Below are 24,698 nucleotides of genomic sequence, written 5' to 3'. Positions count from 1 at the left end.
GATATAAGTTTGAGATCAGTCTTATATCCTTACCATCGAGTCCTGATGTTTTTAGGATATCGATTAGTTTCTCATGTGAGACTTTATCAAATGCCTTCTCGAAATCAATGAAACATGCATACACATCACGGTTGACTTCCCTGGCTCTCTGTATTAGAACTTGCAAACTAAAAAGTGCTTCCCTTGTTCCGAGTCCTGCTCTGAATCCAAATTGAACTTCACTCAGGTGTCCATCTAATTTGGTGTACATCAAACTAATTAATCTATGTTCTTCACATGTTCTACGGTTTTTTAGGAAGTGGAATGAATATTGATAGTAGCCAGTCTTTTGGTAAGTAACCAGTCTCGTAGATGTTGTTGAATAGTTTCGTAAGAGCTGTGATTTGGTGTGCCTCTAATAGTTTAAAATTTCACCATGCACCTCATCGGTGTGACCTCATCCTGGTAATTGTGTGATCTTTAATCCGCTTAATGGCCATAGTTACTTCTTCGTTTGTTATTTCTGGGCCGTAGGCGTTGTTTATTCCAGTCGGACTTCGTGCTGCATCTTCGAATAATTCTTGCATATTGTAGTAATAACTCTTCGTAATTTACCTTCAATGGTAGTCAAAATCTGGCCTTTAATGTCTACAACTATGCCTGTATTGCGTTGTTTTCTGGTATTCTGTACCTCTTTAATTTTTTTGTGTATATGGAAATCGTCATGTTTGCGTTGTAGTGTTTCAACTTCCGTACATTTCTCCGTCAGCCATGTTTCTTTTGCTCCTTTTATCATCTTTAGTATAGTTTTGTGCAACTTTTTGTATTCGTTGTCATTTCTACTTTTTATTTTCTTCGATCTTCCATCATCTGCAATATTTTATCTGTCATCCATTCTTGCTTCTTTTCTCTTTTTGATTTTAGATATTCATGCGCAATTGTGATAATAGATGTCTTCATTTCGTTTCAACTGTTCTTCTATGCCTCTAGTAGTGTCTTCAACTATTTTTGAAAACTTTTTATGTATATTGTATGTATATTACATAAAATTTTTCCTTTTATTGGAATAAAAACAATATAAAAACAAATGCAAAAATCTCATTAAATTATAGATGTATATTCATTATAAATGTAATTTTAATTTGTATTATGTATAATATTTTCCTTTTTCAATACACACTCCAATACTATAAAATAATAATTTTTCGTAATTAAAATTTAAAAGGCAAAAAACATTGTAAAAAATTGCATGGCCTTTTTACTCCGGCTTATATTGAGTGTAGCAAAAAGACTCCTTACCTTTTGTAGCGACAACACAAATAGACAACAATAAAAATAATAACAGTTTATTGATTTTAAAAACCGTAAATGCGATGACTGTTATAATGTAATTATTAGTTTCAATAGCGCTAAATCTAGTTTCAAGTTTCATTATTTTTGATGAATACAAAACTAATAATGTGGAGGTAAGTAATCGCAAAAAATGTTTACCATCTGTCAAAGATTTAAGATATATTACATCACATATTACTGAGAATATAATTGTTTAGAAAGAATTCCCATTATTAGATACCTCATACATTACGAAAGTTAATTATTTTTATTATTATTTTCTATATAAATAAATAGGTCTCAACTGCTAATTTAATTAGTATGTTTATAAAATTGACGTGTTTAATAGTTATTTATGTACCAAGGGTATTAAATAGATGTTTATGCATCTATTAATACCCGCGGTGCATACAAATTTTTATGCAATACAATATATTTACTAATAGACATTCTATCGTTCGTGTTATATTGCTACGCTACAGAAATGCTGTCAAACTAAATCCGTGAAAATGCAAGAATCCGTGATTTTTGAAATCACTAACTAAATTTAAAAAAAAAAGCGTAAAAAACAATGCAAAAGTTACTATCACATAAGTCGAGAGATGCCTACGACAAGGAATATAAAAAATTACAGCACTGGATGACAGGAAGCCATGTAGAACACATTAGTGAAACTGTCTTCTTTCTTCTTCTAGTTCCATGACCGTTATCGATCGTTGAATATTATGTTGGCTACCATATTCGCTATCGTGACTTTATTGACAGCAGCTCTAAATAACGATGTAGTTGATTTTCCATACAATTGCCTTAGATTTTTTAGCCATGATGTTCTTCTTCTACCAGGACCACGATTACCTTAAATCTTTCCCTGAATGATCAGATGTAAAAGTTCATATTTTTCAGGGTGTCTCATAATGTGAGCGAAGTATTCCAGCTTGCGTTTCTTTATTATATTGACCAGTTGTGTTGTTTAGTACAGCCGTCTAAGTACCTCCTCATTTCTAACTCTGTCGACCCAGCTTATTTTCAGTAGTCGTCTGTATACCCACATCTCAAAGGCTGTCAAGCGTTTAAGATAGCCTCAGTTAGAGTCCACGCTTTCACTCCATACAGCAGGACAGGAAAGATGTAGCAAGATGTCATTCGAACTCTAAGATCAATGCTAAGATCGTGACTGCAAAGTACGTTTCTCATTTTTACAAAGGCAGTTCCGGCTTGTTCTATTCGGCTTTTAATTTCTGCGGTTGGATCCCAGCTCTCATTGATATTACTGCTGAGATACACGAGTTTCTCTACTCTGTCCAGTGTGGCATCTCCGACTTTTATACCGTCAACCTGTATATAATTTTTTTTTTTATTTATTTTGCTTCAACCACTTAGGGTTATTAGCATAAGAAAAATACAAAAGTGATAAAGACATACATAGGCATATACAAAATATCAATTACATAATAATGTATACAATATATATTTTAATTATTAATATATTGTATTAAATTTTATTGAAAAGGTTTATAGTTTTCAAGAATTCTATCAAGTCAGCTACGTATTTAGATTTCGAAGTTCTTTTAATGTTTTTGGAAAGTGATGATATAGTCTTTCCACTGAGTATATTGGACACTCAATCAAAATGTGCTTCACTGTCACTTTACATTCACAAACAAAACACACTGGTTCCTCTTCTTTCTTCAACAAGTATTCATGTGTAGTAGAAGTGTGTCCTAATCTGAGACGTGTTAATAGGACTTGATGTTGTCGCTTTGAAGGCCAGAAGTTCCATGGAAGGACGGAAGATTTTATTTCTATCAATTTAGTGGTGCTTCTATTCCATTGGTTTTGCCAAACATCGTGCAATTTTGATTTTAAGTAAGGTTTTAAATCCAAATTCACCGTTAGATTTTCCACTGATGCGGCTGTATTGGTTACTGCGGACCTAGCTAGACTATCTGCCTTTTCGTTACCATCTATTCCAACGTGTGACGGTACCCAGAGGAACTCTACTATCAAATTGTTTTGGTATATACGGTATAAAATTAACTTAATCTGCTGCAATGTTGGATGAGAGGGATAAATCTGAGAAATTGATGTCAGATAACTAAGTGAATTAGATATTATAAGAGATTTGGGAAGTTTTTTTTAGAATATAGATTAGGGCCTTATTGATGGCAAATAGTTCTGCTGTAAAAATACTTGTCTTAGGAGACAATTTATAGATGGAATGTTCATGGGATGTCACAAAGCATGCTCCTACTCCATTTATGGTCTTAGATGCGTCTGTGTATATAAAATGGTAATTTTTGTACTGTGTGAGAACATGGAGAAAGTGAGTTTTAAAAAAATTTGGTATCACGTTATTTTTGTTATATGCTGTAAGTTTAAGGTTACAAAGCGGAGAGGGAACAACCCAAGGAAAACATAAATTTATTTCACAGATAGGATAAATGGGAGGTAGTTCAATATTAAAATCGAATAAGTATCTATTAGCTCGTTCATAGAAAGGTACAGGACCCCTATTTCTTTTTCGATAGACCTCCTGGAACCTGTTAGCAACAGCATGATGAAGAGCTGGATTTTTTGGGTTAGATTTTATACTCGAGACATACGATAGAGTTAAGTATTTTCTTCTTAGGTTTAAGGGTGGCTCTCCAGCTTCACAGAGTAGACTGTCCACAGGACTGGTGCAATATGCTCTTAGAGCAAGTCTAACGGCTGAACTCTGAAGAGTATCCAAAGTTTTAAGCAATGCTTGGTTTGCGGTGTTATACACAACACATCCGTAGTCCAGTTTTGATCTAATTAAAGCTCTATATAAATTTATTAGAGTTGGAAAATCTGCTCCCCAATTTTTATGTGACACAAATTTCATAATGTTTAGTCCAGCTTGGCACGATACTCTTAGCGAGTGTATATGACTTGTCCAACTTAATTTTGAGTCCAGTTGCATCCCTAGGAATTTTATTTCTTTTGTATATTCTATAGGAGAATTGTTTAAAAATAGATTTGGGAGCTTTTGTGGATTTGATTTTCGTGAAAAATGTATAGCTTTTGTTTTTGTGTTGGAAAACTGGAGCCCAATATTGTTAGACCACGATTCTATCGACTTAAGAGCTGCAGAAATACGATTATGAGCCGATAATATGTTTTTATTTCTTGTTAGAATTACCAGATCATCAGCATACAAAAAAGTTTTAATTGTGCGATTGCAGTCCGACACAACATTGTTAATAGCAATTAAAAATAGTGCTACGCTTAGATTCGAGCCCTGTGGAATTCCATTTTTTTGTAATTTAGATTCAGACAAATGGTTATTGATTCGAACTTGGAAATATCGTTGCCGTAGAAAGTTTGAAATAAAAGCAAACATGTTACCGTGAATCTTCCAATTGTGGAGTGTGGTTAAAATATCGTAGCGCCATACTGTATCAAAAGCCTTTTTTACATCAAAGAATATGGCTAAACATTCTTGATTACATATAAATGCTTCATGAATTTCTGATTCCAATGATATTAAGTTATCTAATGTTGATCTATTTTTCCTAAATCCACTTTGTTCGGGTATAATAAGATGTTTATGTTCAATATACCACATGAGTCGATTGGCAATGATCTTTTCTAGCAACTTACACATTGCATTCGTGAGAGAGATTGGTCTATAGGATTCTGCTTCAAATTTAGGTTTACCTGGTTTGTGTATTGGAACCATGATTGATGAGTGCCATATGTGTGGGAATACCTTATTGATCCATATAAAATTGAATAGTTGCAATAATAGTTTTTGGCCTACTAGTGGTAGGTTCTGTAGAAAAAGCACAGGTATATTATCTGGTCCTGGACTAGTATTTCTAACGGAGTTAAGAGTTTCAATAAGTTCAGTCAATCTTATAGGATTGTTTATTGGTGAAGTGTCATTGATTAATGGTATTCCTTTATTTTCTTCAAATTGTTTTTTATTTAAGAATTCTACTGAATAGTTTTCATCACAAGAAGCGGTACAATATTGATTTGCCATTATTTCAGATATATTGCATTCGGACGTAAATGTCTGATTGTCTTTTATTAAGTACTTTATAGAGTGTTGTGAATTTTTTCCAGATATACTTCTAATCATGTTCCAGATTTGACCAGTTGGAGTAGATCTATTGATTTCTGAAACAAACTTTTGCCATGACTCTTGCTTGCTTTTTTTAATAATAAATCTACATTTAGCTCTTATTCTTTTAAATTCTAAATGATTTTCAGTAGTTTTATATCGTTTATATCTATTAAAAGCCGATTTAGATTCCCTTATTGCCTGTTTGCACGCATCGTTCCACCACGGTACAGGTGAATGTTTTGGATGAAAAGCTGTTTTTCCAATGGATTTATTCGCTGCATCAATGATGACTTTATTGAAAAATAATGTTTTCTCGTCAATATCTTGTTCTGAGTCTAACATTTCTCTAAGATTCATAGCTGATGAAGAAATCAATGTTGAGAACAGTGTCCAGTTGGCTTTATTTAAGGACCATTTGGTGATGTGTGTATTGTGCTTATGGTACAACAGATTGTTAACTAAGATGGGAAAGTGATCACTTCCATATAGATCAGGTAAAGTGTCCCACGATAAACTAGGTTGCAAGTTTGGTTCACAAATTGACAAATCAATTGCTGAAAACTCTCCTGTTGCAGCATTATATCGAGTATTCCTGCCGTCATTAAGTAGATTTAAATTAAGATTATTTAGGATATTTTCTATTTTTCTTCCCATTTTTGTCAATTTTTTTGAGCCCCATAATGAATTATGTGCATTAAAATCTCCCAGTATAATTCGAGGTGTAGGAATCTGACATAAAAGATTAGAAATATCTGCTATACTTGGATCAGAATTAGGTGCGATGTAAAGACTGCAGATGTTAACTTTTAGTGGACCTACTAAACACACCGCTACAGCCTCTAGATTTGTTATTAGAGGAATACTGCAATATTCATAGGAATTCTCGATAAAAATTGAAACTCCACCACTGGCATGTTCTTGATTTTGCCTAATTTTAGATACGCTTTTATAATTTCTCAAATTATGAATTTTGTTATTTTTAAAATGAGTTTCTTGTAGACAAATTATAGAAGGTGAATTTTGAGCAATTATTAATTGTAACATTTCTAAACGGGTATAATAACCGTTCAAATTCAACTGTAAAATAGACTTGAACGTGAGCTTATGTAGAAGGTTCTATGGAGGAGTCGCTATCGAGCTGAGGTTTTAGTTGTCGAGTAATTGAATTAATTATTTTAGTACATCGCGATTTAATTTTTTTTTTATACAATGTGAGGATAGATCTCTTTTAACAGATTAAGTAAGCCTAATGTGTCTTCTGTATAAGTTTTAGATAGACTCAATTTATCTGGAGATCCTAAAGCATTTTCAAAAAAATCAGTTAGTTGTTCAAAATTTAATATCGGTGTTATATATCGAGTTTATTAGTAATAAAATCTTTTACGGGTTCCATACTGTTAGCAATAGTCTCAGAATGATCAATAGTTTTGGATTTTTTAAGTTTTTGTATTGGTTTTGTGAAATTTTCTTTAGGTTCTTGTAAAGGTGGGGATAAAATTTCATCAAGGCTGCGCTTACCTGTGTTTACTTCTTTACTAGGTGTATTAGTTATTTCAAGTGTATCAGTTGTATCTATTGATATGCTATTGATAGGGCATGCTAGTGTTGAAGAGGAGTTTGGGATTGATGTATGAGGTTGTGAAACATTAGGTGTTGTTGATAATTGGGTAGTTGTTATATTTGTAGTCATGTGGAAGAGTATTAACTACTGTATTTGTAGTAGTAGTTGGCACTGTTGTTGTTAAGTTTTGATTTGGATTTGTACAGGATGGACAATGTGCTACAAAATGGTCAGATTGTTTACAATAGTAACACATCTGTTTTTCTAAAGATAAGAAAATACGGTAAGATGTTTGTTCGTGGTTTATGACAATTGAGGGAGGAATTAATGTAGCTTCTAAAGGAGCGATAAATGTATGTCTTCAAAAACTCAGTATATGTCTATATTCTGGGTTTGTTGTACCTATTCGTAAAAAATTAATTGGAGTTAATAAAGTGATGCCTAACTTTTTAAGTTCAGATTTTATGAAAGAGTGAGGAATACTAGGGCAAACATTAGAGATTAGTAATCTTTCATTTGGTGTAATTAAGCGTCGAGCATAAATTATTATTTGTTGATTCATGGTTATTCTTCCGTTGTCAGCATTCATGACAGTTTCTACTAATTCTTCACTAGTTAGGTAAATGCAAATACGGTGATTTGAAATTCGTGATGAAAAAATAATATATCTTGGTTCTATAATTTTTCCCAGTGCAAGTAGGTATTCCTCAAGTTTGGCGTTTTCCAGAGCATTATATAAAATAGCTTGTTTCTTGGATGGGAATTTTGGAGTTGAATTAATTAACGCTGCAGAATATGAAGAAGTTTTGTGTGATGTCAATAACATTTGGGGCCTCGACGGCCCTGGACTATTAACATCATCCATTTTCGTTTTTTAATAACATCAGGTAATATAAATCATCAGGCAATATGAACTTGTTGTGAAGTAAGTATCTAATTAGATTAAAATTACTTACAGATTTTCTCCAATAAGTTCACTAATTTTTATTTATAATAACACAACACTTTAATTATGTGGATATAAATAAAAGCACAAAAACTAGGTGCGATTAGACTGGTAATTAAATACGTCCAACCTCGCCAAAGGTTCAAATCTTTCTCTGTATATAATTTTGTTTGCTAACTATCATATATTTAGTTTTCATAACGTTGAGTTTTAATCCATACTGATCACAAGTCTGTTTTATTTTGTTCATTAGATTTTGAAGGTCTTCTCCGCAATTAGCATACACTAAGGTATGCGTCGGCATTTCTAATATTGTTGACGGTTAACCCATTCACAATAATGCCTTCGATTGTCTCCACTAAGGCTTCCTTAAATATTTCCTCCGAATATGAGTTAAAAAGTAAAGGCGACAATATACAGCCTTGTCTCACTCCTCTTTTTATATTTATTTCATCTGACAGTTCTTGTTCAACCTTTATTCTTGCCACTTGATGCCAGTATAGATTTGTAATTATTTGTAGATCTTTATCGTCCAATTCAGCTGTTTCCAATATTTCTAGCATTTTGTTATGTCGGACTTTGTCAAAACCTTTTCAAAATCGATTGCACAAATGTACACATTTTGATTTATATCTCTGCATCTCTGTACTAGCACCTGTATACTAAACAAGGCTTCTCTTGTACCCAAGCCACTCCTAAACCCAAATTGAGTATTGCTAATTCTGTCCTCTAACAGCGTGTAAATTCTGCTGTGTAATACTCTCGGAATTATACTGCCACTAATTCTACTACTAATTCTACTAGGAAGATCGTCAAAACGTGACTCATCAGAGTTATTGTCCGATAATCACCGCAAGCCTTTGGACGATGTTTCTTAGGTATTGTGACCAATGTCGACTTTAACTAATCAGTTGGTAATATCCCAGTGTCATAAATTCTGTTAAGGAGATTACACAGAGCTTTAATTCCATTTTCTCCCAAAAACTTTAGTATTTCAGCACTTACTTCATCGGGGCCAAGTGCTTTTCCATTTTTGCCGTTTGTATTGAACGTGTAATCTTACTTTCTGTTATAGATGGACCTTATATAGCAATCCGTATATAGTGTTCTACTCTCTCATCTTCAAATAATTCAGAAATGTAGTTTTCCCATTCTTTTAACTGTTCATTGATGTCTAATATTCTGTGTCCGTTTCTGTCTTCTAAACTTTGGGATACTTGTTTCTAGCGACCTTTTTTAATTTCTTGTGCAAATGAAATGTATCGTGTTTCTTTTCATATTGTTATATGAAATATGCGGGCATATACATCTATTAATACCCGCGGTGCATACAAACTTTTATGTCATACCAGGTCGTTATTGCATCTACAAATAAATATGTTCTAAAAATCCGAAAATTTGATTTCACTTTGACAATATATTTACTAATAGTAGATATTCTATCCTCCGTGTTATGTTGCTATGCTACGGAAATCTTATTATCTTTTTGTTTGTATCTTTACGCCCGTGCGCGCCATAAATTACACTTTATGCCCGCTCGAGCGTAGTAGTTTTTGCTGTTTATTTTTGTTATTACTCTAGACTAATCTTTGAAAATAATTATAAGGTATGAAAATTTGCATGTCTCGTAACTGACTTTCATTTGCCAATAACTTTTTATACATACAGAAAATAAAAAATGTTTTTATATTAAGTTCCATCGAAATCTGACTTACTAATACAAAATGAATACGTGATTTTATCGTGGATGACGTGTTCTTCAGGTTCAGTCATGGTAGCTAATTTTTAACTCTTAATAAGACATGGGATATAAGGAGAATTAATTTATTTGTTTACATACTTTTACATACATATTTGTTTACATACATACTATAAAGGAGGTAAATACAAAAATATTTTGTGTGTGTGTGTGTGTGTGTGTGTGTGTGTGTGTGTGTGTGTGTGTGTGTGTGTGTGTGTGTGTGTGTGTGTGTGTGTGTGGGTGTTGACAAATATTTTAGCCAAACATAACATAACAGTGGCCCACAAAGGCAACAACCTTTTAAATAAATATTTCACTAAACTAAAAACACAAACTCCAAAACTCAAAAAATCACATTGTTGTTTACGAGATACCATGTATAAACTGCTTCAATCAAGAATTCGTTCTCACAAATATGACAAGAACAATGTCACTGCGCTCACAAAACATGAATATCATAATACGATATGATCATAACAGTCAAGATCCCTAGCCTTGCCGTTGTTAATATAACATTTCAAAATTGACAATTACATTTTTTGATAGATTTTAGAATCAATCAATGTTTTCAAAAGTTAAATTAAAAAAATTAATATAAAATTACTTTAATTGGGAATTTTTTGCTGATTTATTTAATAGATTAATTTTTGTTGTTTCTTCACAATAATAACATCTTAATGCTACAGATCTTTTAAAGGTAAGATCATTTACTTAATTGTTTTTCATATAGATGTATCGCTTATAATACTCTTTTAGATGAACTGATGATTCCCAATGAACATTGGGCGAAACGTCTTCAATAAATAGATAAAGTAGCACAACTCTTTTCTTTTTTATCTCCGAATTGACCGAAAATATTCCATTCACTTATGAGTGCACATTTTTTATATTAAATTAAACGGTCATATTCCTTAAAGATATATATATATATATATATATATATATATATATATATATATATATATATATATATATATATATATATATATATATATATATATCGAAAATACAACTACTTTGTACTTACCAGAATTTTTGGAGCCGATTCGCCAAATAATTTGCGAAGTTGTAATAAAAATCAACTGTTAGCGGTAAGAAATATCATAACCTATCAACATCTAATTGTCGATTGTTAACTAAGAATTAGATTCGTCGAATAACCGTCAGAATAGTTGGTGTATTTATCCATGAAACGTATACTTAATATCACAAATTTCAACATTCTGTATATTGACAGAGACAATCGAAATTTGGCAGCAAAGTAAAGTGAAAAATATGTTCCCGTTGTCTTATTATGGGTTAAAGGCAAAAACGACCAAGTGGTAGCTAAAGATGGCTGAACTAGGAACACCAAGCTATACCCAGATTCAGCTAGCCTTATTAGGAAGTCGGAGACATACTATCTACAATATACACACAATAGATATGCAACACACAATACTTATGCAACACACCATACATAAACATATAATCGACGTTAAGGCATTTTACACAGATATATAATACAAGCAACATACAAAAACATCCAGAATTTAATATTCCGACAATAAAAATACAACCCTTAGATTTTTTCAATCCTGAGCATACTATTTCCTTCAACATCGAGGCCAAATTAGTCAACTATTATTTTTGAAAAAAATAACCTACTAACAACCACTTGTTAGTTATACATTTTCGCAGAATTTTTAAAATAATATTTTTAAAAACGATTTCCGGAGTGGAAATGGCAACGTCAAACATTAGTCGTCTTGCTGTTGCTTCTACATAAAGTTGTTGCTTTCACCGTAAATTTTATAGATACAGTTCTTTGATCTCTCATTGAGTTTTGCTATGTTTGGTGTTGGACAGGATAGACTTCAGTGTGTTAGTTGTTTTTAGTGCTGTTAATGCGGTAATCTATCTCACCCTATTTTACGGTACAATATCAATCAAATACAGAAAAGGAGCAGACCAAAGTTCAGGTGTCTTCATCTCGTAGGTGTTATATTATGGAGACGGACACTCTAACTAATACAACAGATGGCACAGGAAGCTTGAGAAAATTGATGACCTCTAAGAGCTGTAGACAATTGATTATAATGACTTTTATCAACAAATCTTTAATTATGTTTTTGTTTTTTCTTTATTTTTTTATTGCTATTTCCTTTGTGTCAATGACTCTGAAATTGATAACCATTAATTCAGTCAGAAAATTACCAATGATTATGTTTTCAGTAACTTTTTTGTCCAATATTGTCACTTCTAATTAATTATTATTATTTTCAGAATGAAGTGCGTGGATTTTAAATATTTTGTGCTGTTGTTAATATGCGGCATGATATTTTTATGTATAGTATATACACATTCTCGTATCGAAGTGGAAAACAAATTTTTGTATGCAGAGAAAAAATCTGAAGGGGGAGCATTTACTATAAATACACCAAGTTGTAAAATACCTTATTTGCATCCCTATGATAAAAGTATTTTGGAGTACTTAAAGCAGCCTGAAAAATATATTTGCAATAATGGTATACCAGCATTATTTGAATCAGACATGGAATCTATAAAAATTATAGAGGAATCATTACCCTTCTATAATGTTACCAACATAAATGATCTGGTATGTTGCTACAAATCATTCTGGAGAGATGATCCGACTGATAATGAAACAGATTACAAAATAACCTATAACAAAAATTGTCAAATATTTGTTAATAGAACTGTGATTAAGGAGGAATTTATAAAAGTAACATGCAGCCACAAGAATCGGGATATTTATACCGATATGTTTGCTTTTGTTCCCATAACAAAACTATCAAATTATGTAAAAAAAGATCTATACAAAAATGATTCTTTAGTAAATATCTTAGTGTTGGGTTTGGATGCACTCTCAAGATTAAATTTTAATAGACAATTGCCAAAAACCATAAAATTTTTAAAACATATTGGGGGTGTTGAAATGTTGGGATACAACAAAGTTGGAGATAATACCTTTCCAAATATAATTCCAGTTTTAACGGGAAATTCTGTAGAGGAGATCACAAAAGGTTGCTGGCCAACTCATAATCACCATTTTGATAATTGTTCCTTTATATGGAAAAGTTTCAAAGAGAAAGGTAACAATATTTTCTTATAATATAAATAGGTAAAAAAAATTTAATCCCTATTGATTTTTCATTCCTATTTAATAGTCTGACTTTCTTCCTCTTTCCTCTTCTTCTCTGACCAATGCGTAAATCAAGAAGAGTTTTTTCAGGTTGGTCAGTTATCTTCCAGATTTTTTCACCTTTTTTTCTTTACCGACTTATCTAGTAAAAAGAGACAGATGACTGCGATGAAAATTTTGTTGCATACTTGCAATAATGGACTAGATTTTTTAATACATACAAATAAATAAAATTTTAGTGTTTGCATAAACAAAAAAGATCTTTCAAAATATTTATAATTTTTAGGCTATGTAACAGCTTTTGGAGAGGACTCCTCTTGGATGGGAATATTTAATTATATGAAAAAAGGTTTTAAAAAGCAACCTTGGGATTACGCCTACAATTATTTTGATCGAGAAACTTTAAACGTAATAGGAAATTTACATTTCATGAATGTGAATCTTTGTCAGGGATCAAGATGGTTGTATAAAGATCACTTAAAATACCTATCACATTTTGTTCAAGCAATGTCGAAGAAGTCACTACGTTACTTTGGCTTTTTCTGGCAGAACAGTTTATCTCATGATGATCTAAATTTGCCTCGAATAGGTGATGATGAATATTATTTGTTAATTCAAAAGTTACATGAAAAAGGATTTCTTAATAACACGGTTCTTGTGGTTTTAAGTGATCACGGAATAAGATGGGGTGGAATTAGAAGTACGTTTCAAGGGATGATGGAAGAAAGGTTACCGTTTTTATATGTTTATCTTCCAGAATGGTACAGACAAAAGTACCATCTGCACTACAGTAATTTACAAACAAATTCCTTACGTTTAACAACACCTTTTGATTTACACGAGACTTTTGTTCATTTAATAAATTCAGGAAATAGCGACAATAATAATAATAGTACTGTCAATAAGTCCAGGGGTGTAAGTTTACTAAGAGAAATAAGTGGATATCGGTCTTGTGAAGATGCAGGCATTGTAAGTCATTGGTGTACATGTCAACCGAGTGTGAACGTCGATATCAAAAATAAAACTATTGAAACCGTTGCTAATTTTACAGTTTCGTATATCAACAGTCATTTGTCAGCGTATTCCCGATGCGCAAATTTAACATTAAATAGCGTACTGAGTGCAAGAATTATGGAAAATAGTATGGATGGTATGGCAATAACAGATAATTATCAAGTTGTAGACTACACGCTAAGTTTTACGACAGTTCCTGGAAATGGTTTGTTCGAAGCTACTATTAGATATATTTCTAAAGTAAAAAAATACAGTATTGTTGGTTCAATTAGCAGATTAAATTTATATGGAAAACAAAGTAGTTGTATTTCTGATTATAAGTTAAAATTATATTGTTATTGTATCTGATATATCAAGTTATAAATAAATATTTATTTTTATAGAAATCTGATTTATGTAATAAAAGTGAAAACTGATATATTATTAAAAACTAAAACATTACAATTTACTATTATTTACTATTGTTATTGGGGATAAGCTTCGAAAATCGTTCTCAAAATACAAAACAATAAATTATGATATTATAACAGGTAATGTGCAGTATTTAAAATCATTAAAACCAAAAACGGTTTTAGGGATGGGAAAGAACATACTAGCTCTTAAAGCGTATTTTGTAAAGAATTAAGCAGTATATTTTGAAGGATTATTACTTATTATTTACATACTGTCACTGTCACTCCCAAATCTTCTTCTTATTCTTTTTTTGGGCTATGTCCTAGACAATTTACCCAGTTTACTTCGAGGGTGCATCCTTTTTGTCTTGCTTCAGCAATCAGTGTCTACCTACACTTATATTCTTCCTTTGTTTGTTTTAGGTCATTCTACATGTATACTTGTACTGGTATTTTTTTTAATTCTTCTTAGGCTAAAATTTTAGTAAGACAACACAACAAAGGTATAAACTTTTCTCGCTCGGGAGTAGCCTCCAAGTTTTGCACACACCAGAAATGCTGCCGACGGATAAAGTAGAAGCACCCAGGACTGAAAGAAGGAAGATCATAGTTTAAAATTTAATATTGAAGGCAGAAATAAAGTTGCATAAGGTGTTTATTGTATTTTTGTTCATATTTGTGAAGTTTGTGCAAATATTTATGGGAGTGGGAAGTTAAGTTTCTGCTAATTCGGCATACAAGTTGAAATGTGGGTTTTGATTTAAGCGACATTTTAATAAAATATGGTTTAAGCCTCCCACTTGGTCACATTTGCAATAAGCATCACTTAAATCTGGCAGGGGTCAGGAGGTTTATCATAATCAAGGTTAATAGTCTCCATTTTCGGCTGGAGGAACCGTGTACTTTATAACTTATTACTATTAGGTAGGTATGCGATAGTAATCCGGTTATAAACAAAGGATTGTTAGTAATAGCCTTATTATCTATAAATATCTTGAGTTTTTCTGCAATAGATGTTATTACAACAAGGATTGAGCACGGTTTTAACAGAATAAGTTATCTGACCACTGCCAAATCTTAAAATTTGGCAGATAATTTATTCTGTTTAACCTCAAAAAATGGCTCCATATACTAGCAAAGAACTAAATGCAAGAATTTTAACGAAATTAGAAGATGGTTGGTCACTATCTGCCGTAGCGAACCATTTTAACGTAAGCAGAACAACAGTTTTGAATATTAATAGAAGATGGAGAGAACGAGAAACTCTTGAAAGAAAGCAAGGATCTGAAGGACCTAAAATATCTATCGCTAATGAAGATCGTACGTTTTTGGAGAGATTAGAAGAGAATCCTTTTGAAAATGCGAAAACTGCAAGAATTATGTCACAGTTTCTGGAAAGAAAGACAACAACTTGGCGCAGAATTAAAGCATCGCGTCTTAGGTACCGAAGTAAAGCAAAAAAAAACAAGCTCGTACACCACAACAGAAGCAATCAAGACTTGTTTTTGCTTTAAATCATCAGCTACAAAATCAAGATTTTTGGAACAGCATAATATTTACAGATGAGAAAATTTTTCAACCTTCTAAAAAGGGCAAAATTTGGGTGTATAGACCAGATAATAATACATTTAATCCTCTACATGTTAATAGATATCGAGAAGCTGGTCACTTTAGCGCCAATGTATGGAGATGGATTTCATCTAGAAGAATTTGAATGGTATGGCGTATTGATGGCAGGTTTATTGGGCAGACTTATCTGAATATTCTAGAAAATATCATGTTTGCCAGTGTAGAAGAGTTGTATCCAGCAAATAATTTTATCCCCCAAAAAGATAATTGTCCTGTTCACTCTGCAAATATAATAAACCAGTGGCTTCAGAATAACAACATCAAATCCCTACCATGGCCCAGCTACAGTCCAGATTTAAACCCAATCGAGAATGTGTGTGGGATTATTATAAAACGGTTGTATTGGCGTAATTTTAAACCTCAAAATGCAGATGTGGCACGGTAACAGGTTTGGGAAGAGCTCTCTTCTTCTCATTGCGCCGTCTCCTTTCGAAGGTTGGCGATCCAAATAGCAATTGTAATTTTGGAAACTGCTGCGCGAAAGATCTCTGTGGATGAGTGGTCGAACCATCTCCTCAGGTCTTTCAGCCACGAGTTCTGGCGTCTTCCTACTGATCTTTTGCCCTGTACTTTTCCTTCCAGTATAACTTGAAGTAATTCATATCTTTCGCCTCTCAACACATGACCCAAGTATTGCATTTTCCTCTCTTTGATTATTCTTAGTAATTCTTTTTGTTTACACATACGACGAAGTACCTCAACATTAGTAACTCTTTGTACCCATGGAATCCTCAACATTCGTCTGTATATATACATCTCAAAGGCATCTATTCTTTTTTCTATTTCAGAGTCCATTGTCCAACTTTCACAGCCATACAGTAAGACAGAAAAAACGTAACATCTGATCATTCGGATTCTAAGCTGTAGACTAAGGTGTGATCTTGTAAAAAATGTTTTAATGCTCATGAATGTTTTCCTTGCTTGTTCGATTCTTGATAGGATTTATTTTTTTGGATTACACTGACTATTGATATTTGTTCCCAAATATTTTATGGAATTTACCTGTTCTATTATTTGACCCTTGACATACACCTGTACGTTTATTGGTGCCTTTGAAAATACTAAAGTTTTAGTTTTGGAAACGTTTAGATGTAAACCGAACATTTCGCTGTGGTGAATTACCGCATTTATTATATTTTGTAGTTCTTGTGCGTTGCTTGCTATTAAGACGGTATCATCAGCATATCTAATGTTGTCTATGCTGATTCCGTTAATCTTAATTCCGTTTTAGACCTCATCTAATGCTTCTCTGAATATGGACTCCGAATACAAATTAAAGAGTAGCGGTGATAAGACGAACCCTGTTCTCAGAATTTCGATCATATTTTGATGGTTAACGCAGTCAAATGCTTTTCGATAGTCAATAAAACATGCATATACATCTACATTCATGTCTCTGCATCGTTGCGTTAACACATTTAAAGCAAAAAGAGCCTCTCGTGTTCCCAATCCGTTTCGAAATCCGAAATGAGTGTCACTCATCTGGAACTCGCACTTCTTGTAAATTCGTGTATGGATAATTCTGAGAAAAGTTTTAAGAACATGAGACATCAAGCTTAATATTCAATAATCATCGCATTGTGAGAAATTCAATTTTTTTGGTAATGCTACGAATGTTGATTTTAGCCAGTCTGTTGATATTTTACCTGTGTCATATATCTTATTGAATAGTGCTGTTTTTAAATCTAGGCTTTTACTTTCGTTATCTGCAATTAGTTTAAGTATTTCGACATTGAAATTGTCTGGACCGGTAGCTTTTCCATCTTTCTGGGATTTTACTGCGTGAATTACTTCTTCTTTGGTTATTTCTGGGCCTTTTTCATTTATTCGATTATCTGTAGATGGTGGAGAAGAAGGTCTATCGTCGTCAAAAAGAGTTTGTATGTATTCTTTCCATCTCTCTAGTTTGTCGTCTGTACCCATAATTATTTCGTTATTACCTTTTTTTAATATTGTTGCTTGTTCGATTTCTAGACATTTTGTTGACATTCAGTTTTCTTTCGCTTCCCTGTACTTTTTTCTAACGATTTTGTTGATTCGCTTGTATTCTATTGAGCTTGTTTTATGTTTTCGTCTTACGTCCATAATCTCCTGCGTTATCCATTGTTGTTTTTTGTTGTGTTTTATGAACCCGATGTCTTCTTCTTGTATCTTTGTTATTTTTGTTTTAGAGCAGTCCATGTTACTTCAATGTCAATGTCAATTTCATAGTTATTTTCACGCAAATGGACCGAAGACTACAAGCTGTTATCAATGTTGATGAAGATATTCCAAAATATTAAATTTAGTTTTACATCCCTAAATTTAGTATAGTTTTGATCTTTCAGACTCTCGCTTTCTTTCGAGAGTTTCTTGTTACCTCCATTTTTTATTAATAGAAAAACTGTGGTTCTGCTTATGCTAAAATGTTTTGCTGCCTCTGATAGTGCCCAGTTATCTTTTAATTTGGTTACAATTCTTGCTTTAATATATTGTTAGGTCGTTTGTTTTATTCCTTAATAATAATAAAAATAATAACAACAACCCTATTTTATGTAAAATCTATCATTTATATACTCTTTATAAAATACAGGATTTCAAAATAATATCAAAATTTAGACCTTAATAATAATTACAATTTATGAATTAAAATGTATGTAATCAATTGTTTGTTGTTTGTTTATTTTATTATTTGTCTGTTATAATAAAGTTTTTTTTCGGAACCAGCTTTAATAGAGAATTCACATATAAATACACACCAATCGAGCAATAATAATACAGAGTTAAATACAACAACAAAGAACAAAGTAAAAAAATGTTCACCCATTTAAAATACAGTTGTGCCAGGAATTAAACAAAAATTATTTTCAAAGAGAAGTGAATTTTATATTTGTGCCGCAGAAATGTTAGGTCGAAACGTAAATTTTTTGGAAAATATTGTATTTCTAACGAATTCTGACATTTTATCGCAATAGGTTCATTCACAGATATAATTATCATTATTATTCCGATGAAAATCTTTACTAATTTTGAGTTACGTCTCACTGGAGCGGTAATGTTACTGGAACTTATTTTTCCAAACGATTACCGGCAATGGGTAATCATAGGTTTTTAACAGACGAGTTGCCTGGCTTTTAGAGGATGTTCAACATGACCGATCATCACCGCATCGTATAATAAATGTTAAAAGTGTGCTAAATAATAACTACAGCGACAGTTGGATGGAATACAGAGGTAGAGACTGTTTTTTGAGTACTTTAAGAATATAATATGTGACGACAGAGGATAATATGAAAATTCGTATGCAAAATGTCTTTGGCAGTGTTGGACCTGAAATGCTATAGGGCGTTTTTTACTTCTTTATGAACCGTACACGACTGTGTATAAAACATATTGGACAACTTTTTTCACATTTATTAACATAATATTAATAATTCATTTTATGAATATAGCTTATCGATTAGGTAAATATTATATTGAAACATAATGAAAATTCAAATAATTTTTAATAGCGTACCTACTTTTTTTTAATTTTTGATATTTTGATTTTTGTTTATAAAATTAAATTATAATTTTTAAAATTTTTGTTTGTTATATTTCAGTAGGAACATAAATCTTATTAACCCGCCATTTTTCGCGTATCAGGAAATGACGCGATTGTTCGCCTATGAGCGCTGCGCTCAATCGCCATTTTCCTTTCATTTAATTATATTTTATTAGGATATTCAATAATTAACGAAACTTAGTCGGTTGCTGGTTCTTTAAAAATTGTATTAGTGATACATAACATGAATTTATGTACTTTTTATTAATAAAATAATACAGTGGAATCGACGTAAACCCGTTGTCGATGTTGGCTCGTTGTCCAGTATGGGCAATTGGTTTTATCATACGTTTAACCACACTGCTAGGACTATTATCTATCTCAAAGGAGCCTTTTGGCTGCTTTCCAGCATATATTTCCATTTTCTTTGCTGTATAAAAAGTTCGCGAATCATGGATATACATTGACGAAAGCTACATTTTCCCCGAAAACCTTCAAGCATGTCGTCAATGCAACAATGCATTCCAACTGTATAGCAAGTCATGTACTTTTCTAGTGGGTGCAAATTTGTCACGCTTTCGTCGTTCTGCTCTGGACTAGATATCGCCAAAGCGTAGTGCACGAAGGAGGATATAGAATCGCTTCTTTGACATAACTGTCCGAAAATATTCAGGAGCTATCCAATTTGTAGTCCAAAGATCGTCCAGATTTATATGAGACGCTTTGAAAGTACCAGCTAAGTACAACAAGCCAAATAGTGCTCTAATTTCATCGCTATTTGTACGAGAATACGTGTGCATCACTTTCACGAGAAAACTGGTTGCGCATTTTTTACTAAATACGTATTAGTATGTTGCGCAATTTCGTTTATTATTTCGTCAGAGAAAAACAATTTCCAGCATTCAATTGGTGTTCACATATTTTTTGTTATTTGTTTTACACCTGGTAGACGAATAACTAGGTTGAGCCTATGTGTGCGACTGGTTTTTCACTGTGAATGAACAGCCCATTTTGTTATACCGTCTTTTCTAAGATAAACTGGATCACCTTTACGACAAACAGAAGCCACATCATTGTCATCAGAATATCCTGACAATTCGGAGTCTGTATTATGGCCTAAATTTTCACACTGGTCTATATCACTGTATTCCTCATCTTGTAAACCAGGTTTATTTTCATTCTTCTCTGCTTCAATTTCATCTAACAACGCCAAAAGTTGTCTGTCTTGGGCTGGAACCATAATAAAAATCGCAGGTAGTACAATAATATCTCCGCGGTGATGTTAAAGCAGCACGACTAAAATACAACAAATTCTTCCCACGGTTGTTTGCGTACTGAATGCGCCGCTCAACTTATGACCAGACAAGAAATAAATATTTATGGTGGGGTATTTATACTTGCCGGCAATGTTTTTTACATGTAAGTGCCTCCTACATACTATCATTAGAGATTACACTGAGTCTGAAAGCCGGTTGTTTTCTGAATACTTTTGTAACCCTAAAAATAATTCCAACTGAGCGCTACGCTCACCACGCAAACATTAACGGGTTAATAAAAAATCTGAAAAACATAAAATCTATAGTTCTTCTTTAAATATCTACAAAACTAAAGATGCTAGGTATAGTGATCATACTGTATATTGTATGAGTCGATATCAAAGATATTAAATTAGTTAAAATAATACTATATTAGAAAAGTTTTGACATATCATTTACATTTTTATTATCTTGAAAACCTTATCTACAGCCCTTTAAATATCACTGTTTTACTCAATAAATATTTAAATGTAAATATTTTAAAAATTGATATTTTATTTTAGTTATCGTATGGCAGCGGTAGCAGGTAGGTACTCTTCCACAATCCCAGTGGAGGATAGACTTACTCAGAATCAGAAATCATGTCCTAACCCCATTCCTACCCAATGCCTACTATCCCACCAATTTTCCAAACCAACTCACCAACCCGCAAGCGCAGTGTTTAAATGCCAAAACCTCCTCAGCATCAACAGACATTCAAGAAAACGGCCCTCGGTCCCCGGCAGTTCGCTAGTTCCCAACCAAGGTAGCGGTAGGACTCACGGACAGCGGGCAGAGGGTGCGAAGAATCCCCGGGTTGTAGGAGGCTACCAAGAACGACGAAAGCTGCATATAATTACGTATAATGTAAGAACTATATCCAAGGATGAAAAAATGACGGAACTGGAGGAAGAACTCAAACATGTGAAATGGTATATTATAGGAATTAGCGAAGTCAAAAGAAGAGGTGAAGATCAGATCAAACTAAAATCAGGCAATATATTCCACTATAAAGGGGAAACAGAATCGACAACTGGAGGAATAGGTTTATTAGTACACAAAAAATTACAGAAAAATATACAGAGCATTGACTGCATTTCCCCAAGAATTATGTATATAAATCTAAGGCTAAATAATAGATAGAATCTGAAAATATTCCAGGTATACGCCCCCACCAGCGATTACGAAGATGAAATTGCTGAAGGCTTCTATGAGAAAATCAAAAGAGCAAAAAAAAGCAGGAACCGGCACATTACAATCTGATAATGGGAGATTTTAACGGGAAACTCGGAAGGAAAAAGGACGAACAAGAAGTGGCAATCAGAGATTTTGAAATCGGAGTAAGAAACGAAAGAGGCGAAACACTTACCAACTTTACACCGCAACACAAACTGTATGCAATGAACACCTTTTTTAAGAAGAAACAGAATAGAAAATTGACGTGGGCTAGTCCAGACGGAAGAACTAAAAGCGAATATGAATATATAATAACAGACAAAAAGCAAATTATTCAAGATGTCACTGTACTCAATAAACTATCAGTAGGAAGCGACCACAGACCAGTAAGAGCTAGAGTAATGATAAACCTACAAAAAGAAAGAACAAAGATGATAAACAGTTGCAAACGCATAATTTGGAATTCACCAAATCAGCCAGAAGCATACATAAAAAATATAGCCGAAACTTCACAGAGTAATAATCCCAAACCTCTAAGTATCGATGATCACAATAAATTATTAATAGACTCGGTTAGAAACGCACAACTAAAATTTTACAAGAAAAATGACACCAAAAGTGAAAAGATTAGCAAAGATACAAAATCTCGAAACCTAAGCAAGAACGAAAAGAGAAACAAAGAAGAATACAGGAAACTAAATAAAAACTTTCAGCGGAAATTAGAAAAGATGTAAGAAGATATAATACTAATGTTATTACTCAAACAGTAGAAGAGAACAATGGTTTAAAGATAATGAAAAGAAAACTCACACAAAGTAAAAAAGAAATAAACAAGCTGAGAGATAAAGACGGAAAGGCAACAACAGATAAACAAAACATTCTGAAAATAACCAGAGAGTTTTATAAAGACCTCTATACCAGCCAAAGACCACAAGACAATTTCCCGACCCGAGTAAAGAAGCTTTTGGGAATGGTATCACACATTCCCATTAACTCGGCTCATAGGGCACAGAGCCACCTTCTCTGTCGCTCATATGAGTAATTCCTGTCTGGCGCGTCCACGTCGCGGGGGTGGGCATCTCTTGCTTCAGTAGACCGGAGCTAGTAGATGGCTAAGTTCAGATAGGGACCCAGTTCCGTGGGGTATAACACGGCCCCCTTGCCCAGGGATACGGGTGAAGACCACAACGATGATGAAGGTGGAGAATATAGTATTCGGTTCAGTGAATTCAACGGAAGTGGCAACCCTGTTTCTAGGGATAGTATAGAATCAACCTGGTGAAGGGCAGCAGCGATCACCAGTACTAGAATTAGGCGTAAAGGAAATGATCCTAAACCGGCTTCTTACTAGAATACCGTAGGTGAGACTGAAACAGTTAGAGGGCTACGGTACTGCGATGCGGAAAGCAAGTAGGAAACTACCGCATTATATTCCTCAGGACATCCGTCCGTAGATTTTTTCTTGTCATGTTGGAAGAAACAAAACAAACGGCCCTTAGTCCCGGGCAGGCCTTAAATGGCCAAGGGGTGCGAAGAATCTCCCGGTTTCAACTTGATAAGACAATCAAAATTGCTACGTGGAATGTTAGAAGCTTATTTGCAGCAGGCAAACTACAAAATCTAATTCAGGAAATGAACAGAATTAACATCGATATTCTCGGCATAAGCGAATTGCGATGGGAAGGCACAGGCATGATCAATACTACTGGTAAAACCCTTTACTACTCATGCAGTGATAGCACAGACCCTCACCACAGACATGGGGTGGGAGTTCTGATAAGCGAAAATTTGCGCGCCTCCGTGAAGAACTTTGTCCCGATCTCCGAAAGAGTCATACTTATTCAGTTGCATGGAAAAGTTAACATAAATATTATACAAGTCTACGCCCCTACAGCAGACAAGCCAGAAGAAGAACTAGAGCGATTTTATCAACAGCTAGACGAAGCCTTAAAGGTGACTAAGAATCACGAAATTAACATCGTATTAGGAGACTTCAACGCAAAAGTTGGGGAAGGAGCTGTAGAGCACGTAGTTGGAAAATATGGTCTTGGTCAGAGAAACGACAGAGGGGACAGATTGATACAGTACTGTCAAGACAAAGATCTAGTCATAACGAATACTTGGTATAAGTTACCACCCAGGAGGCTTTACACATGGAAGTCGCCTTTAGACGGACATCAGGGCATTATAAGGAACCAAATAGATTATGTGACAATTAATAGAAGGTACAGGAATGCTATTACTAAGGTATCTGCATTACCTGGAGCAGACATAGGATCCGACCACAATCCCTTAGTAGCAAATATCAAACTGAGGCTCGCTACAGCTAAAAGAAAACACCAGAAGGCATCAGTAAACATTAGAAAACTCAAAAACAATGAAACAAATGAAGCGTACACAGAGGAAATAAACAATAGGTTCTCTAATATGGCAACTGAGAATGATGTTGAAAAGTCATGGACCACCATAAAAGAATCATTTGATGAGTTGAACAACACTTTTCTACTCGAGAGTAAAACAACTACCAAGAATGAGTGGATGACAGAAGAAATATTAGAGATGATGGAACAACGCAGGCAGTGTAAGATCAGGCAGGACGAAGTAGGGTACCGAAATATACACAGTCAAATTCGTAAAGAAATTATAGCGGCGAAGGAGATCTGGATGACTACACTTTGCGCCGAGGCTGAAAGCCTATATAAACTCGGCGACAGCTTCAATCTTCACAAGAAAATTAAGGAAATTGCTGGTGTCTTCAAGAAAAAACAAGTCACTGGTATACATAATGACCAAAATGAATTAATAACGGACCCTAGCGATATACTTAATACTTGGAAAATGTACACAGCCAATTTGTTCAATGATGACAGAA

The 24,698-nt window shown here is 33.5% G+C and overlaps 2 protein-coding genes across 2 annotated transcripts; both read left to right on the top strand.

The window, feature by feature from the left end:
* The first annotated feature begins 1,264 nt into the window (after window positions 1-1,264).
* Window positions 1,265-14,178, top strand: LOC140446904 (uncharacterized). Its single transcript, XM_072539493.1, has 3 exons — window positions 1,265-1,445; window positions 11,918-12,747; window positions 13,084-14,178. The coding sequence occupies exons 1-3, from the start codon at window positions 1,420-1,422 to the stop codon at window positions 14,157-14,159; spliced, it is 1,932 nt and encodes a 643-aa protein (XP_072395594.1). The 5' UTR covers window positions 1,265-1,419; the 3' UTR covers window positions 14,160-14,178.
* Window positions 14,179-21,181: 7,003 nt separating this feature from the next.
* On the top strand, window positions 21,182-21,793 carry LOC140446578 (uncharacterized). The gene has a single exon (XM_072539142.1). The coding sequence runs from the start codon at window positions 21,182-21,184 to the stop codon at window positions 21,791-21,793; it is 612 nt and encodes a 203-aa protein (XP_072395243.1).
* Window positions 21,794-24,698: the final 2,905 nt, after the last annotated feature.

The sequence above is a fragment of the Diabrotica undecimpunctata genome, chromosome 7, assembly GCF_040954645.1.
Source record: "Diabrotica undecimpunctata isolate CICGRU chromosome 7, icDiaUnde3, whole genome shotgun sequence".
NCBI lineage: Eukaryota > Metazoa > Arthropoda > Insecta > Coleoptera > Chrysomelidae > Diabrotica > Diabrotica undecimpunctata.
Note: the sequence above shows the minus strand (reverse complement) of the source record. Positions and strands in the feature narration are given on the sequence as shown.